The sequence below is a fragment of the Ctenopharyngodon idella genome, chromosome 3 (genome assembly GCF_019924925.1).
Source record: "Ctenopharyngodon idella isolate HZGC_01 chromosome 3, HZGC01, whole genome shotgun sequence".
In the NCBI taxonomy this organism is placed as follows: domain Eukaryota; kingdom Metazoa; phylum Chordata; class Actinopteri; order Cypriniformes; family Xenocyprididae; genus Ctenopharyngodon; species Ctenopharyngodon idella.
Window position 1 is genome coordinate 43,127,230 of NC_067222.1, and position 15,751 is coordinate 43,142,980.

Sequence of the window (15,751 nt, forward strand, 5' to 3'; positions counted from 1 at the left end):
CCTGCATCCCTCTGCTAGACAGCTAAAGATGGCAGGTCATTCACCTTCCAACACGACAATGATCCTAAACATCCCGCAAAAGAACAATGCAATGGCTTAAGGATAGGAAGGTGAATGTCATTGAGTGAGCAAGTCAGAGCCCTGACTTAAATCCCATTTTAAATCCGACTTGAAGAGAGAAGTCTATTGCGCTCACCACAGAATTTGGCTGAACTTCCGTAAGAAAGAATGGGCAAATATTCCTCAATCTAGGTGTGCAAAGCTAGTACAGACATATCCAAAAAGATTAATGGCTGTAATTACAGGAAAAGGTGGCTCTAAACCAGGGGACTGATGATTTTTCCAACCCTGTTATTCTAGCTTTTCAGTTTTTTTTATTACTTTTCGGTACTGTTGCTTTTTCTTTCATAACTTTAATGTTGTAAGGCAAAATTTGTAAATATTTCAAAGGGGTATGATGATTTTCTATAGACACTGTATTGTTGCTCACACATTCTCTCCATATGCGAATAATTCGAATACATGGGAGAGGTATATGAGCTGAATATAAATTCCTCCATTATCTTGACACCTCATTGTGGAGATATAGAAGGAACAAAAGACTCCCAAATTTATATGCGGGACACCGGAAGAGGCAGATTATTAAAAACACCGACCTCAACTGTTCCTCAGAATTCACATTAATCAGTCAGGTCGGTGGCCACATAGCGGCTTCGTGAACTGACATGAGAACAGCATATCAGGAGAAGCCCAAAAAGGAAAGCTCCTCCCTACGCTCTGCTTACTATCTCCACAATCGATCTCGCTCTGCCACTTAGTACAGAACCATGAGGTGCAGACGCTCAACTCTCATCCCTCAAGAGAGAGTCAAGTGTGTGGAGCTTCCCACAGCGAACACATCACAATGAATGCTCCCTCGAGAGCCAAACGAGCCATCAATCCCACAATTCACAGCGTGAGCGTGAAGCTCAACTTCCATAGGAATGAATTGAAAATGCTCGCTCTGCGCCATTTGTCATGCAAATTCACTATGTTGACCAACAGAAAGCTGCTTGATTTGAAAGTAACTTCTGTTTAAACCGTTTCCTACACTGTTGATAACAGACAATTAACTTTTTCTGCAAAATTTTACAGAAATTTCGCTAATCTCACCACACCTTAATGTCAAACATACTTCAAGTTGAATCTGTTACATTAAGTATTTTCACACCTCTGTGGCCTATTTTTCATAATCTCACCTATAGGGACCCACAAAATCCACCTGGTCTTTTCAATGAGTGGTTTAACTGAGGGCTAGATTTCAAATCATATTAACTAAAATATAGTAAATGTTGTAATGATTGCTACATTCTGATTTGATGTTTACTCAATCCTTTAATTTTAACCTTGAGGCAAATGTGTTGACTCACAGAAACACCTCATTTCAGTTTCGTTTTTAACTGCATGCCATTGTTCTTACCATATACTGTTTCCTCATAGCCTCCAACCTAAATATCAATGACTTGCACTAATGCAAATTTTAACATTTTGAATGTCTTTGTTATTTTGAAACAAAAATGTAAATGTGACATTGTGAATATGCAGAGTTAAACATGTTCCTGTGGTTGATGTATTGTCCATGTGTTGATCCTGGAACAACATTCCTGTCTGAAAATTTAGTCCTAACCACATTCCTACCCCTAAACCTAACTCTACCCATAACTTATCCCTAAAATCAGAAGGAAATGATAGGTGAATAACACTGATGTAAAAGCACCTAACCCTGGTTGTAAGCCTAAACTTGACATCAACTGTAAACCTGTCCCTCAATTGGTTTTGGTTCAATGGAATGTTGTTCCAAAATCAACAAAGATGTTGATCCAGAAACATGTTGTACTTGGCAAAATCAGGTTCTGCGTGACTATTCATTGCCAGGTCCCAAATATAGTCTAGTGTTGCTTCAGATGCATTTCATAAATTTAAAAGGTCATGGATTTTTTTAAAGACAAATCTGAGATGCAATCTTCAACAGATTTCAAAAGTCAACAATGTGGATTTGAACCATGAATTTAATTTCTGCTATTCTTCTAAATGTGCTGAAATGCAATGGAACTCTGTATCATATCCCATTAACGAAGGGTAACTGGAGGTAAGGGCTACCATAATACAGGGATACGTTATGGTATGCAAGGGGTATGGTACGGAAATGGGGTATGGTATGCCAAATATATCGTATTTTACTGCACTACATTACTAAATTTTTATTTTGAGTGGCTTGCAGATGAAGACTCATGTCCTTTTACCCTTTTTTCTTATATATTCCTTCATTTCCTCTTCCCCTCTTGTTAAAGAATGACTTTCTCTTATGTTTTGCTCTGCAGGGCTACAGAGGTAAGCTGGATTGTAAACGATACAGCTGAAGAAGAGGTGCCGGCCTGCTCTTTGAGACATATCATAAAGAAGGAAAACAGTCTGAAAAAACATTTCAGCTTCTTAGTGCCTGTTCTGCAGTGGCGTGATTCTTTTATTCATTCACACTGGGAAAAGCTCCAGAATGAACCATTGCCTTATGGCTGGAAGAACCAGTCTTACCATGGTATAACCCTGCAGCACTAGCACCACAAACAGAGAAATAAAACAAAACCATAAAAGTTTTTAAAGCATCTTTGTTTTCCAGAAATAGGCAAGACTCTTTCTCTGCTTTCACATCCTGGCAACAGTCATCTGTTTGAGCGGAAAACGCCAGATGCATGTGTGCGTTGTGCCGTGGTGGGTAACGGAGGTATCCTCAATGGATCCAGGCAGGGGAAAGTCATAGACAGCCACGATTATGTTTTCAGGTTTGTGAGTTCTGTTAGAAAAACAAATGAGCTGCCTTCTGATATTAGTTTCTTTCCGTTTCATAAATGGACATTTAAGATGAAGTCTATAATCTTTTGATGTTAAAATAATTTCGACCACCCCAGTTTATAGGTGCGCTTAAAAATGAAGGTTCCAAAGGGGTTTTTGCAGGGGTGCCATAGAAGAATCATTTTTGGCTCCCCAAAGAACCTTTCAGTAAAGAGTTCTTAAAAGAACCAATTTTTTCCTTAGTGTTAAGAACATTTTAATAAGCTGAAGAACCTTTTTTTCACTATAAAGAATCTTTTGTGGAATGGAAAGATTCCATGGATGTTAAAGGTTCTTCATGGAACCATGATGCCAATAAAGAACCTTTATTTTTAAGTCAGCTTTTATACATATAAGAATAAATAGTACTTTTGGGGAAAATGTTTAAAACCATATATATCATACAGTGTTGGGTGTAATGCATTAGTAAGTAATTACTTACTGTTATTTAATTACTTTTCCCTTGAGAAGTAAAGTAAGGGATTACTCTTATTTTTTAATTGCATTAAATACTCTTTAGACTATAGAACAATTCTGTATAAAGCAATAGTCAAATTAATAGCAAAATTTAACATCTAATGATAAAATGTATGTTTTTAATTCTGTTCTTGTGTCTGCTTTGGCTGGGTTTACATGTGTTTTGATGCTGTGTTTCCTATGTTTGAGGGTTCGGCTACGATATACTAAAAATGGAAAAGTTCTTTTTCTTTGCGTTTCTCACAGACAGATGACAACATTGTCAAAACAATCCCCATTCACACGGATATGCAAAAACGACTAAACACGCTGTATAATTCATGCCAGGCCAGTAGTTAGCGATGTCACTTAAAGAAACACTACATGGGGGAGACCGGGTATGGTTGTAACACGGGTTAGTTGTAACACTTCCAATTTCTCCAATCAGGAACAAATTACAAATCACCTGATTCACTTCACTACACATGCTTGGTTTAGTCCTTATTCCACATGTGAGAAAGTAGAGCCCTGTGGCAGATACAGCTGATTTTAGAGCAGAAAAACTAATTTTGATATAAGAAAATAACTTTTTTTTCTTCATTTATTTTTGTTATGGCAATTCTTTTGCTGACCCCTTCAGGATGATTGCTCCCAGGAGCAGGATTGGACACCCCTTGCCTAAGTCTTGGATGAGAAAGACAAACTGAGGATGTAAAATGAGCATTTGCTCATTTTATTCATTTTTGTTACAAATGATAACGTTTCGATAACTTTCAAAAACTTGCACTTTAAAACTTCAAAAGTTTGGGTCTTTATACAAGAAAGTATTTTTAAATTTTAGGATGGGGGTCCCTCACAGGACAATTATCATAGTTGGGAGTCTGTGGCATCTAAAAGATTGAAAACCCCTGATCTAACATACACTAAACCAATTATTACAACTAAATATCATGAAATATATTATCATCAAATGTTAGAAAAAAAAAAAAAATCACTACATGGAAATTTTTTTTACCCTAAATGGCATTTTGGTCACGTTCAGAAGCATTTCCCCTGAGCCCTACTTCATTTTCTGACTGTTTTCTTTAGATTATTAGTTGGATTAGTAGCTATACTGCTATGATAGCACAATCATGATGCTAATAACAATTCTACTTTTTTTTAGGGTCAATGGGGCATTAATCAAAGGTTTTGAGGATGATGTTGGGACAAAGACGTCTTTCTACGGTTTCACCACGAACTCCCTCAAGAACTCCTTGGTTGCTTATTATGAAGATGGCTTCGACAGGGTGCCACGTGACCCGGTAACAGACCTTCTCGTTTACAATTTAGGAATTATGCTGCGTTCACGCCACCTAGTATTTACTGGAATCTTGAGATGACAACACGTGACGTTATATTCGGAGATGTTCACGTCCTTGGACTGGGAATTATGCGTTTCCATGGCTATCACTATCAATGCCTAAATGAATCTACAGCGGTCAGGTGGTACAGCGGCTACGTGGTATATCTGGGAGCTTTCAGAAAACTCCCAGCTTACAAGCTGTAATTACGAGCTTTACGAGGACGTGAACGCTTTAAGCTAGAATCTCATAACTACAGGAATTGCGAGGCCGCGTGAACGCACCTTTATAGAGGGTATGCACGTGACGTCACCGTCGACCGTTATGAATGCGGTTCCGCCCACTGAGTGGCAAAAGACTGAGTGGCAGCATCAGTTTTCAGCGTGAATGCCGCGAAAAACACACAAAACACATCCAAAACGGGAAATAGCTTTGCGACTGACTGTACAAATAGCTTTGACACAAAATCTTTGGTATATTTTTACAGACTACTGAAAGCTACAGAAAAAAAGAAGTAAATAGGTCACTGCAATTCACAGAAACAGCTGGACTCCAGGCAAAGAAACATGTTTTGCAGTTATCGTTTTGTGTCAAAATGTTGGATTTCGGGGTAAAATCATACCTTATATATTGTATTGTTATATACTGTGTTGAAAACTCATCAATTAAATATTTACCATCTTATATTCTGCATAATTGGGTGTTTTTAAATAAACACTGACAAAAACTATACAAGTTTTAGGGCTGGACGATATGACGAAAAATATAACATTGATAAGTGATCACTCTGATTTAGACCTACCTATACTGTAGTTATATAAAGCGCTCACAGGCAGATTTGCTTTATGTATTTCCTCGGCGTCGAAATCAGGCACAAATAAATGTAAGGAAACACGATTCCTGGCTGCATGCCAATATCCATGGATTAGGCTTCTTTTACATGTCATAAGGAACACTTTCGAGCCCAACATTTAGTGTAATCGTTTGTTTTAATCGGTTTTCGCAGTTTCCCCTATTAAATCCAGTCATGAAGCAGGTTCTTTTGCCACTCAGTCCAGCTGAGGGAGCGCGTTTCGGCGGGAAAGTGACGTCTATGCATACCCTCTATTGTGAATCGAAACATTGCCCTCTGCTGGTTTGCTGTTGAATTTCAGTGCTAAATAACTAAAGTCTTAGCCCTTTTTACCACAGGGTATTGGATATATTTTTATACCTGCGGAAACTCGAGACTACATGATGGTGGCATCTGCTATCCAGGGTGTGTCTGTACCCTCCGGACTTGATAAAGGTGACAGGTGGGTGTAACAATAAGATTCCTAACACGTTGTTATTTACTGACGTATTATTATTATTTTTTACCAGGAACCTTGCAGCACACAAAATGAGCAGCAGATGGTGCATTACTCCTACAATTGGGGTTGAGCAGAATTCACAATTTAGGAACTGGCTCATGTGACCTGGACACCGGTTGATTAGAAGTCGTTCCAAAATGTGCTCAGATCAGAAATTGAAGTTAGTTTTGAAAATAGCGACCGCAGTATTTGGTATTTTGTATCAAATTCAAATGCAATGACGAAGTGCATATGTATGACGTCCAAATAATTATTTTGTTCAAGATGAAAGATACTAAAGTAATCATTAGCTATCATATGTAAAACATGACAAATGCCATGGTTTGGGCAAATTTCATATTATTATTATTATAACAATTAGCCTCTCTTTCAGTTCATGAATTTGAGTTGAATTGGCCACATGCCCAAAGTAGGATGGAATTTAAACTGGAATGACAGGAAGAGGAATGTACTGAACTACAATTCAATACAGTCACTCAACAATATAATTTCATTAGTCCAACATACTATGCGAAAACATCAATAATTACATTGTTTAATTATGGGTATTCATTCCTTGATGTTTAAAATACTTTTTTCCCCTCTGGTCAGACACATTTCTCTGTTAAATAACATTGACCAAAACTGATTACTGATAATTATTTAAAGTATTGAGCTAACCACATACAATACATGTACTAATAATAGATGGCAATAATATGATGAAGTTCATGCCCCAAAATAAGAGAAAATATATATATATATATATATATATATATATATATAAAATTTGAATTTACTTTTGTTGTTGAAATATAAGGTAGGCTAATAACTGGCCAATGTATATGACGTCAATGTACATTCACCCTATATGATGAACATATATTGTTTATATTTAAAGTGCCTCTATTATGGATTTTTGGAAAATTACATTTCATGTAGTGTGTAACATAGCTCTAAGTGAATGAAAACATCCTGCAAAGTTTTAAATCTGAAAGTGCACCATATATAAAGTTATTGTCTCTCAAAAGTAAGAGTCGACTCTGAGTCAATTAAACGAGTTGTTTGTAAAACGAATCCCAAGCCGTTTCATTGTGACATCACAACGAAACATTAGCATATTGCCCGCCCACTTATTACATGCACAAACGCCAGGGAAAATTCATTTTTTCAACAATACCACAGCAGTACAATCTTTTGTTGCGTTCCCATCATTTTACTGACGACTGCTAACCTCGGGGAGTTTAACGCAGGATTCACAAAACGCTTGGTCTTAAAATATAGATCAATGCCCAGTTTATTTGGACCAGCTTGCTCCTCTGAATCAACCTGTAAGTATAATCATTAATTGATGTTTATATTTTTTAGCAATCGTTCAAAATTCGTAGTTTTGTATGTTATGTGTAACGTACACCCCAGTCTCCTGCTAACCAGCTAACTCATGTTTCATTTTTAAACAATATTAGACCCACATCTGAATAGCAGAACTACTCTGCTATTCAGATGTGGGTCTAATATTGTCTAAAAATGTGTCGATTAATGCAGCTTGTCTGTCTTATTACTTGGAGTAATGATCAAGGATGGAGCATGACTTTTTTTTCCCAAAGTCTAATGCATTATCAGCTATTCACGTTTGTGCTCGGCTAACGTGGGAGTTTACAACATACAAAACAAACAGTTTTTTCCTCTGCGTTTTTATTATTACAGTTGAGTGGCGCTCTATCTGTATTGTAATAGGATGTTAAGATGCTAGTCTGCGCTAACTAGTTCAAGTAACTTATTCTCTCTGTAAACAGTAAACACCCATTGTAATGTCGAACAATGATATAGCCATTTTTCTTTGTTAATAGTTATGATGAAAAAGTCTGTGTACACATCTGGCCTAAATGTTTATCTTAAGTTAGAGGTTTTCAGCTTTGCTTGGCATTCTGATACAGTTCCCACTGGTGCACCTACATAAAGTATAACAGTGACGCTGCTATCACATCTTATAAATAACTAAGGTGACACTTACCATATAGAAACGTCCTACTCCAGTCGTGACTGCAAATCAGTTTCTGGTTGATCGTTTCATCGTCGGACTCAGGCTCGAATTGATACAGTAAAATCGATCTTTTCTGTCCATACATTGTATATACAATGTCTTGAGAATTGATAGCTGTCATACAGTTACAGCAATGGGTGTGCAGTGCGCACAGTATACAAATAAAGTCTAAAAATCACAAAGGATTGGGCCATCTGACCAATCAGAGCAGTGTAGGCTCACGGAAAGGAGGGGTTTAGAGAGACTGATTCTCTAAACTGATTCAAACGAATCATACACAAAAGATTGAAAACTCAGGTGAAATTAAATGTATGTTATGAGAAAACGAAAGTGTTTTTTGACCTTGAATGCATGTAAACCTGTTGTAGGAGACTCACAAAACAATATTAGGAACCTTAAAAAAGGCATAATAGGGGCACTTTAAAATAGTGATGTGAGTTTTGTATGCTAGTACTCTACAGTTTATTCAGTTTTTATTTTGCTTCCTTAAATTTAAACTATTATTTTGCATTCTGTTTGCTACTTTAATTGAATTGCACTGAATAGGCATTCTACCACTTCTAGAGTTTGTGATTGAAATGTTATTTTAACATATCTTTAACTTAAGTATATTTGTTTATTAAAACAGTCCCTCAGAACTTTTTGGATATAATCCTCAAATACATCAGTTCAAGATGATCCATCCAACCTTCATTCAATATGTGACTCAAAGGTGAAAGAATTTTCCAGCGCATTAGTCAACACACATCATTTTGTCACTTTTTTTCTCTCTCCCTCAATGTAATACCATGCTATTTTTGATTAACAGGTTTCTGAAATCCCCACTGCTGGATGAATTCAGAGACCTGTACATGCCCAGCACGGGTGCTCTAATGCTGCTGACTGCTTTACACACCTGTGACCAGGTCAGCACACCTTCAGTATCTTTTGAAGTTCTTATTTCTAAAAGCTATTTTTATGTGATTTTTATTGTTAGAGTGAACCCAATATCTACTGGTACAGGTTTTGCTAAATAGATGTTGTGCATGCTGGCTTCTCTCTCAGGTCTCTGCATATGGCTTCATCACAGACAATTATAAAGACTTCTCAGACCATTACTTTGACAAGGTCATGAAGCCTCTGATCTTCTATGCCAACCATGACATGCTGATGGAGGGACGCTTGTGGAAGCAGCTGCACTCTCATAAAGTCTTGTGGCTATATCAGAGAAATAATAACAAAAAATGATGTCACTTCGGTGAATCTTTGGACATGGGGAAAACAGGTTATACAACTACAAAAATGAAATTGCCAAAGAAGTATTTTGCAGAGACGTAAAGTATTTGAGTAAATGTAATTAGTTATTGTAAATACGTATCTTTTTGGCTACGTTGTAGTTGTACTGAGTATCAAAGGTATTAGCAACTTATGCTCTCTACTTGACTACATTTTTGAACAAGTATGTAATTTTTACTCCAATACATTTGTGGTGAGTAATGCAATTACACATTACGTTCTGCATGACACCTAACTTTTTCTGCAGCAGTTTGTTTCTGCTATAGAGAAGTGCTATCACAATCTAAGAGCACTGAAGGTTGAAGGGAACTTGTCAACAAGGCTACTTGCATTAGCAGGTAGTTTTCTGAATTGCAGGTGTTTGATTTATGAGATGAGGTCATGACTGCAGCCGGTGATAAGGCAAAAATCGGCACATCCAGTGCAAGTAGACTTTGACTATTTAATTTTATTTAACATTATTTTATTTATCCGCTTTCACGAGTTCACATTTACATATAATTAAATAGAGTAAGGATATGCGTATTTGGCGCGCTGTCTGGGAGGAGGGTCTTCGAGCTCGGAACTTTGGCCTGAACCCAGAGTGCTACCCCCGGTTGTGGTAAGAATAGATAGAACTAGAAGTGAGGAGATGGGGTGGAGGAGTCATTTTCACTGTAAGGTATCTGTACTTTTACCCAAGTATGGTTTTCAGGTACTCTTTACACCTCTTGTATTTTGGATTAATCTGTTGAACATTTCATATTAATTCAAAGATTCACAGATGTTTTGTTGCACCTTGCTTCTCCTGCAACATTTAGAGGCAACGCCACTGAAAAGGATGATTTTAACAAGCAAAATAAATTATTTAAATCAAAAAGTTACTTGGGAAACTGTTTGACTCTTTGATACTTAGCAGGTTTAGGTCATATATAGAATGAAGGGGTTACTGTGAGAACATAGGCAACTTTAAATGGACCTCTATGATGTGGCGTCCCCCAGGGTTCAATCCTTGGACCTCTCCTCTTCAGTCTGTATAATGTGTAAAATGTGTTTTTAAAATGCAAAAATGTATATTGTCATGCCAAATATTTATTAGACAAATCATTCATCAAAGGGACTGTATAGCATTCATGTAGATCATGCATTAACTGATAAAATGTAAATCGCTGTATCCTTGTAGTTAATAGATAAAGAAACAAAATTGCTTTCAAATGAATATGTTTCCAATAAGAAAAAAAAAAAAAAACATCCTGATATCCCTGAGACAAAACTTGCAGCCCAATGACTGGAGCTTGGCAATATACAGTAAATAATTCCTGAATTATTTCTGAAGGATCATGTGACACTGAAGACTGACACTGAAGAATAAAAATTCAGCTTTGCCATTAATAAATTACATTTTAAAATATATTCAAATAGAAAAGTTACCTTAAATTGTAATATTAATTCTCAATATTACTGTTTATTTAATTAAATAAATGCAGCCACCTTGCAGACTGCTTTCAAAGGCAAATTTTTTTTATTTATTCCGAAATTTTGGTCTGCCAAATATGTCACAATAATGGGAACTCAAATCTCTGTACTTGATTGCACATTATTATGTTTTCAAAATATACTTTGCTTTGTGAAGTGAATCTGTTCTTGTATCTCACTCTATAAAAAAAACTTTAAAATAAACTCTTTTTTTTTTGCTTCAAGGTGCTGGTTTCACCCTGTGTTTTAGCTTGTGATCACTGTGATAGTGACATTAACTGCTTTATTTAAACATGCCCCAGGTGTGCAACATCTGTTTGTGGGATATCCGGAAGGTGATAGCAGCCCCTGATCCTTTGATCACCGCTCGCCCTTATCTTTGTGGGAGCAGGTGAAGGGATGCAGAACCGCAAGCCTTGTTCTTCAGTTTTCACCTGGTTCTCCGCAGCACACAGTCTCATTCAGACACTTGTCAGGGCCATATTCACTATCCTGTTCCAGATGACTTCATTTAGGAGGGGACAGGAAGCACTTTGATCTGTGGCTGAAGAAAGAGACTTCTGGATCACAATGTTTGTGTGCATATGCAAGTTTAAGCATATAAATAAGTTCATGGATGGTTTAAAATTTTCAGAAACTTTCATCATAGCATGTCTGAGGTACATTGAACAAAACAAACATTGAATTCCATTAGTTTTAAGTTACTGCACAACAACATGCAACAAGTGAATGCACATTTCTAGGGATGGATAAACCCAAAGGAAAGAAAAATCACAACTTACCTCTTTAATGTCTCAATTTTTTCTCCTAGAGACAGAGATTAAATGAGGAGGACGTGGAGACTTTTGTTTATGTCTTCTGCTTCTTAAAGTCTTAAGTTCAGCCAAAAATGAAAATTCTGTCATCATTTATACACCCTCTTATTGCTCCAAACCCGTAAATCTTCGGAACACAAATGAAGATATTTTTCAAGAAATATGAGGTTCATTCTCATGTTACGCAGCACATTTGAGCTTCAGCAAGAACCAATGAGGTTCATTCTCGAGTGTTACGCAGCATGTTTGAGCTTCCGCAAGAACCAATGAGGTTCATTCTCATGTTACACAGCACATTTGAGCTTCAGCAAGAACCAGTGAGGTTCGTTCTCGTGTGTTACGCAGCATGTTTAAGCTTCTGCAAGAACCAATGAGGTTCATTCTCGTGTGTTACGCAGCACGTTTAAGCTTCTGCAAGAACAAATGAGGTTCATTCTCATGTTACGCATGTTCAAGCTTCCTCAAGAGGTTTGTTCTCGTCAAGCAGCTTCAAGTTGAGCTTCTGTTGTTCGCTGATCAATGTTTATATGTGAATAAAAGCCCAAATTCAATGTCTCTTCAGAAAATTTGGACTAAACATGAGTGGAGTGACATGAGGGTGAGTAAATGATGACAGAATTTCCATTTTGGGTGAACTATCACTTTATTTATTTTTTTTTTCCAGTGAGAAAACCCCCAGTAATTTCATGTCTCCTTTAGAGTTTCAAAAGAAATCTCAATAATGTCCCAAACCATGCTCACATTTGCCAGAATACCAAAGCCTGATCAACTTGAAGATCTCAATATGAACTCTTTTGTATCAAATTCTCCCAAAACCAAATGATATGATTCTAAGCTGTTCTAACTAATTTTATAGCTTTGTTTTAAAGCTCTGTACTTGTATGTATAATACATTTTGAGTATATAAATAATAGAACTGCTTCACGAATACATCACATAAGATGAAGCTGAAGGAGCTCCGCTCAGTGGCGTCTGGCGGCAGAGCAGCGGATGGGTCCCAGAGGGCGGCAGAGCGGCACAGCTGCTCCGGAGCGGGCGGCAGGGCAACGCTGCTCCCTCCCACTGGGAGGAGGGCCGACCCGCACTGGAGCTGCTCTGCCGCTCGACTCCACTCACAGTGCTGGATCTCTGAAAACACGCACATGCAAATCGTTGCCGACGTTCAGTTTGGAGAAAAAACTGGCGAGAGAATAACTTATTAAAGACTCGAGCGCGAGTAGCAGCAGTCAAGGTTGTTCACACTTATAGTAAAGTGTGTTTTTCGACAAAGAGTTGACTAAAGGTGACTTTGAGTTGCTTGTTGTTGAAGTGTCTGGACTGGAGAGAGCCACTGATCCTGAACCCGCTGTTATGGCACCAACCTACAGCGAAAATGAATACTTTACACTAATTTAATGGTAAGTGTGTTCATTATAATTAATGGATAAGTATTATTTGTGCTAAATAATGGATTTAAGTCCTGCAATAGTGTAAAAACAAGTTGTATTTTTGTTAGTGTTTAAATCGATAGTTATCGCGCTACTAGATGTGACATTTCACCGAATTATCGTTTTATTCTCTATTTTTCTCAAACTAAATCACCATACTAACTAGAGTTTCCGCTAAAACACAATGTTTATTGTTTTTGTTGTAAAGTGGTAATAAAGTGAAATAAGCTAAATGGTTATTTATTTATTTATTTTCATGACAGAGGTGGCTAATACCAACTTACCTTCCAGTTCAGCTGTAGTAACTAAAACTGATATTTTGGCGCACACTAGCCTATGGTTACCATGGTGATTTTCTTTTGTTAGGCTCTCTGACAAAGTCTGCCAAACATATCAACTATATTACTATATGACGTTATCAACTATATTACAGTGTGCTGTTAGATGGACCACAACAACAACTAGCAGCAGCTAGTTTTGCATGATTTATGGTTGTATGGTGTTATAAAGAAATGTGTAATGTCATTGTTTGTTTATTTTGGCACACATGTGATGTCTGTGCTCAGAGACCTACTGTACGGATTGAAGGGGTTGTGCAGTAAACGTCTAGGCTGGCAACCTAAAGAATATATCTCTAAACCCCTCAAGAGCTGATCCAGGACCTATCACCATTGAGTCCTTCATCAACCTCAGGTTACTTCAGGACTGAACCTGTAGGTGTTCAGAGATGTCTGTTCAGCTGTGTTAAAAATAGGGTTGTATGAGAGTTTCATGGTATGATAACAAGAAAATATCACAGCTTTCACAATATACAGTAGGCTATTAAACAATCAATTATTATCATCAGTTAAAATGACTATGAATGAAAACATTTTTTGTTGTTGTTGAACAAATGCTTTTTAACAAACCTGAAACCATTTGTTTGTTTTATTAATTTTTTTTTTTAAATAATCAAAAACAGGTCATTTAATAATTGATTATGGATTAGATTAACTTATTTTATCATTAATATTTTTTTATTTTTTTAAGAATAATAGAGAAATTATATTAAATGTATTTTATTCAGAAAATTAATTTTTCTTTTTATGATATAATACAAATATATGATCAAAAATGGTGGTAATCAAATGAACGCATAAAACGAACAATTTAATTAATGTTTTAAAATGTAGCCAAATGAAAATGTAACAACGTTTTTCATTTTATTTTGTGGTGCAGCACAACAGAGATTTACTAAATTAAACAATGGACAAAAATTATATTCCTTAAATAATGTTTAAATAAGTTTTATTTTTTATTATTGTATTATTATTATTATTTTGAGAAATACATTCTATAGTACAATAGTAATATTTCTGTCATAATTTCTTCAAGTTATTCCAAACTTTTATTTTGACGGGTTGTAGTGAAGACCAAGCAGATTATATATTTAAAAAGCAGTCTTTTTGCGTCTTAATATTCACAGACTGTGTCGCGATTTGATTTATTGTACTGGTCTACTTTCGATTTATTCATCCATCCATCAATTTTTCGTGACATCTGCGTTATACTGTAAATTACATTTTCTCCGCTGTACGTGTGTGGGTGGAGCAAGTTGAGACTCTAAGCAGTCAAGTGGAAAGATGTTGCTTATGTGCAGGTGAAATTCTCTGCTTTTTCCCAATGCTGTAGATAAGCAAATGTGCATGATATGATAATTTTACGTGTTCATACCGGTATACCGTTACATCCCTAGTTAAAAATGGATTTCTCGATATTAATCGATTCTCATTTAAGAACCGATATCGATTCTTAAATCCCAAGAACTGATCTTTTAGCCTGTGCTGTTTTCAGTTGATGCGTGAACAAAATGTAACTAAACATTATTTGTACCGCGCCGCCTACGATTAGATCTTTTAATCAAAAAATTAACAGTACCTTCAGAAATTTAATAAAACATAACGCAAAAACATATCTGATGTGCGTTCTTCATTCATCATTTTGTAGAAGTAGGGTCAAATAAATAGACAGGGTTAAATAGACATTTAGAAAATGTCTTTATGATTTGAAATGTAGGGCCTATGTAGAACCGCTTTTCCTGAGACGTTTATCAGATGTTTGTACACAACAGATGTTTTCCAGATGAAGCGCTCCTTAGCAGACATCTTAGAGATGTACCTGTGCTATCTGGACTTGAAAGCACCATGATTAGCGACCACCTGTTGATTTCTTTGCATCTCTAAAATGAATTTGACGGTTCGTAAACATGAGGGCCATTTACTAGGCTTGTCCAACTGTTATTCCTGTTTGTGAGTTGTTTTCATCAGTCAAAGCAGTTAACCTGTCCTGTTCCTCCTCATTTTTTTTTTCGAACTGTGGCTTTCCTCGCAATAAAGAGCATCTGTAAACATGCTCATAAAGTTCAATCAAAACGTTATAAACCCATCATAACAGCACTCCACCCTGGCTCAATAACTCACACATTATCAGTGGTTTGGCGGCAGTGTGTGAAGACTATTGGCCCTGAGGGAAACGAAAGAGGACGTGATTATATAGCTATTGAGAGTGGCAGCTTTGCTTTCTCCCTCAGAGAGTTTTGGGTGTGTAGAGAAGGCAAGATCGTGCAGGGTTATGCAATGGAGGAGTGATTATGAGTCGGCCGTGTGGTGCTCATTTAATGCTCACGCTGTGACCGAGACACCGGGCAGCCTGACCGCTGAATGTGGAGTTGCCATGTGCTGCGCTGCATATGGTGGTT

The 15,751-nt window shown here is 36.8% G+C and overlaps 2 protein-coding genes across 5 annotated transcripts in view; both read left to right on the forward strand.

Moving 5' to 3' along the window:
- The first annotated feature begins 2,185 nt into the window (after window positions 1-2,185).
- st6galnac2 (ST6 (alpha-N-acetyl-neuraminyl-2,3-beta-galactosyl-1,3)-N-acetylgalactosaminide alpha-2,6-sialyltransferase 2) lies at window positions 2,186-11,898 on the forward strand. The gene is made up of 8 exons (XM_051885032.1): window positions 2,186-2,190; window positions 2,361-2,575; window positions 2,657-2,819; window positions 4,490-4,628; window positions 5,859-5,962; window positions 8,671-8,754; window positions 8,851-8,947; window positions 9,087-11,898. The coding sequence occupies exons 1-8, from the start codon at window positions 2,186-2,188 to the stop codon at window positions 9,267-9,269; spliced, it is 990 nt and encodes a 329-aa protein (XP_051740992.1). The 3' UTR covers window positions 9,270-11,898.
- Window positions 11,899-12,560: 662 nt separating this feature from the next.
- The window catches only part of LOC127509107 (caskin-2), a 67,032-nt gene continuing 63,841 nt past the window's right edge, over window positions 12,561-15,751 (forward strand). For 2 of the 4 annotated variants that reach the window (XM_051887591.1, XM_051887592.1), the window contains exon 1: window positions 12,563-12,984. The gene's annotated coding sequence lies outside the window, so the exon portion shown is untranslated. Of the gene's footprint in view, window positions 12,985-15,751 lie in introns of all 4 variants that reach the window. The other 2 variants (XM_051887590.1, XM_051887589.1) reach the window with 2 other exon arrangements.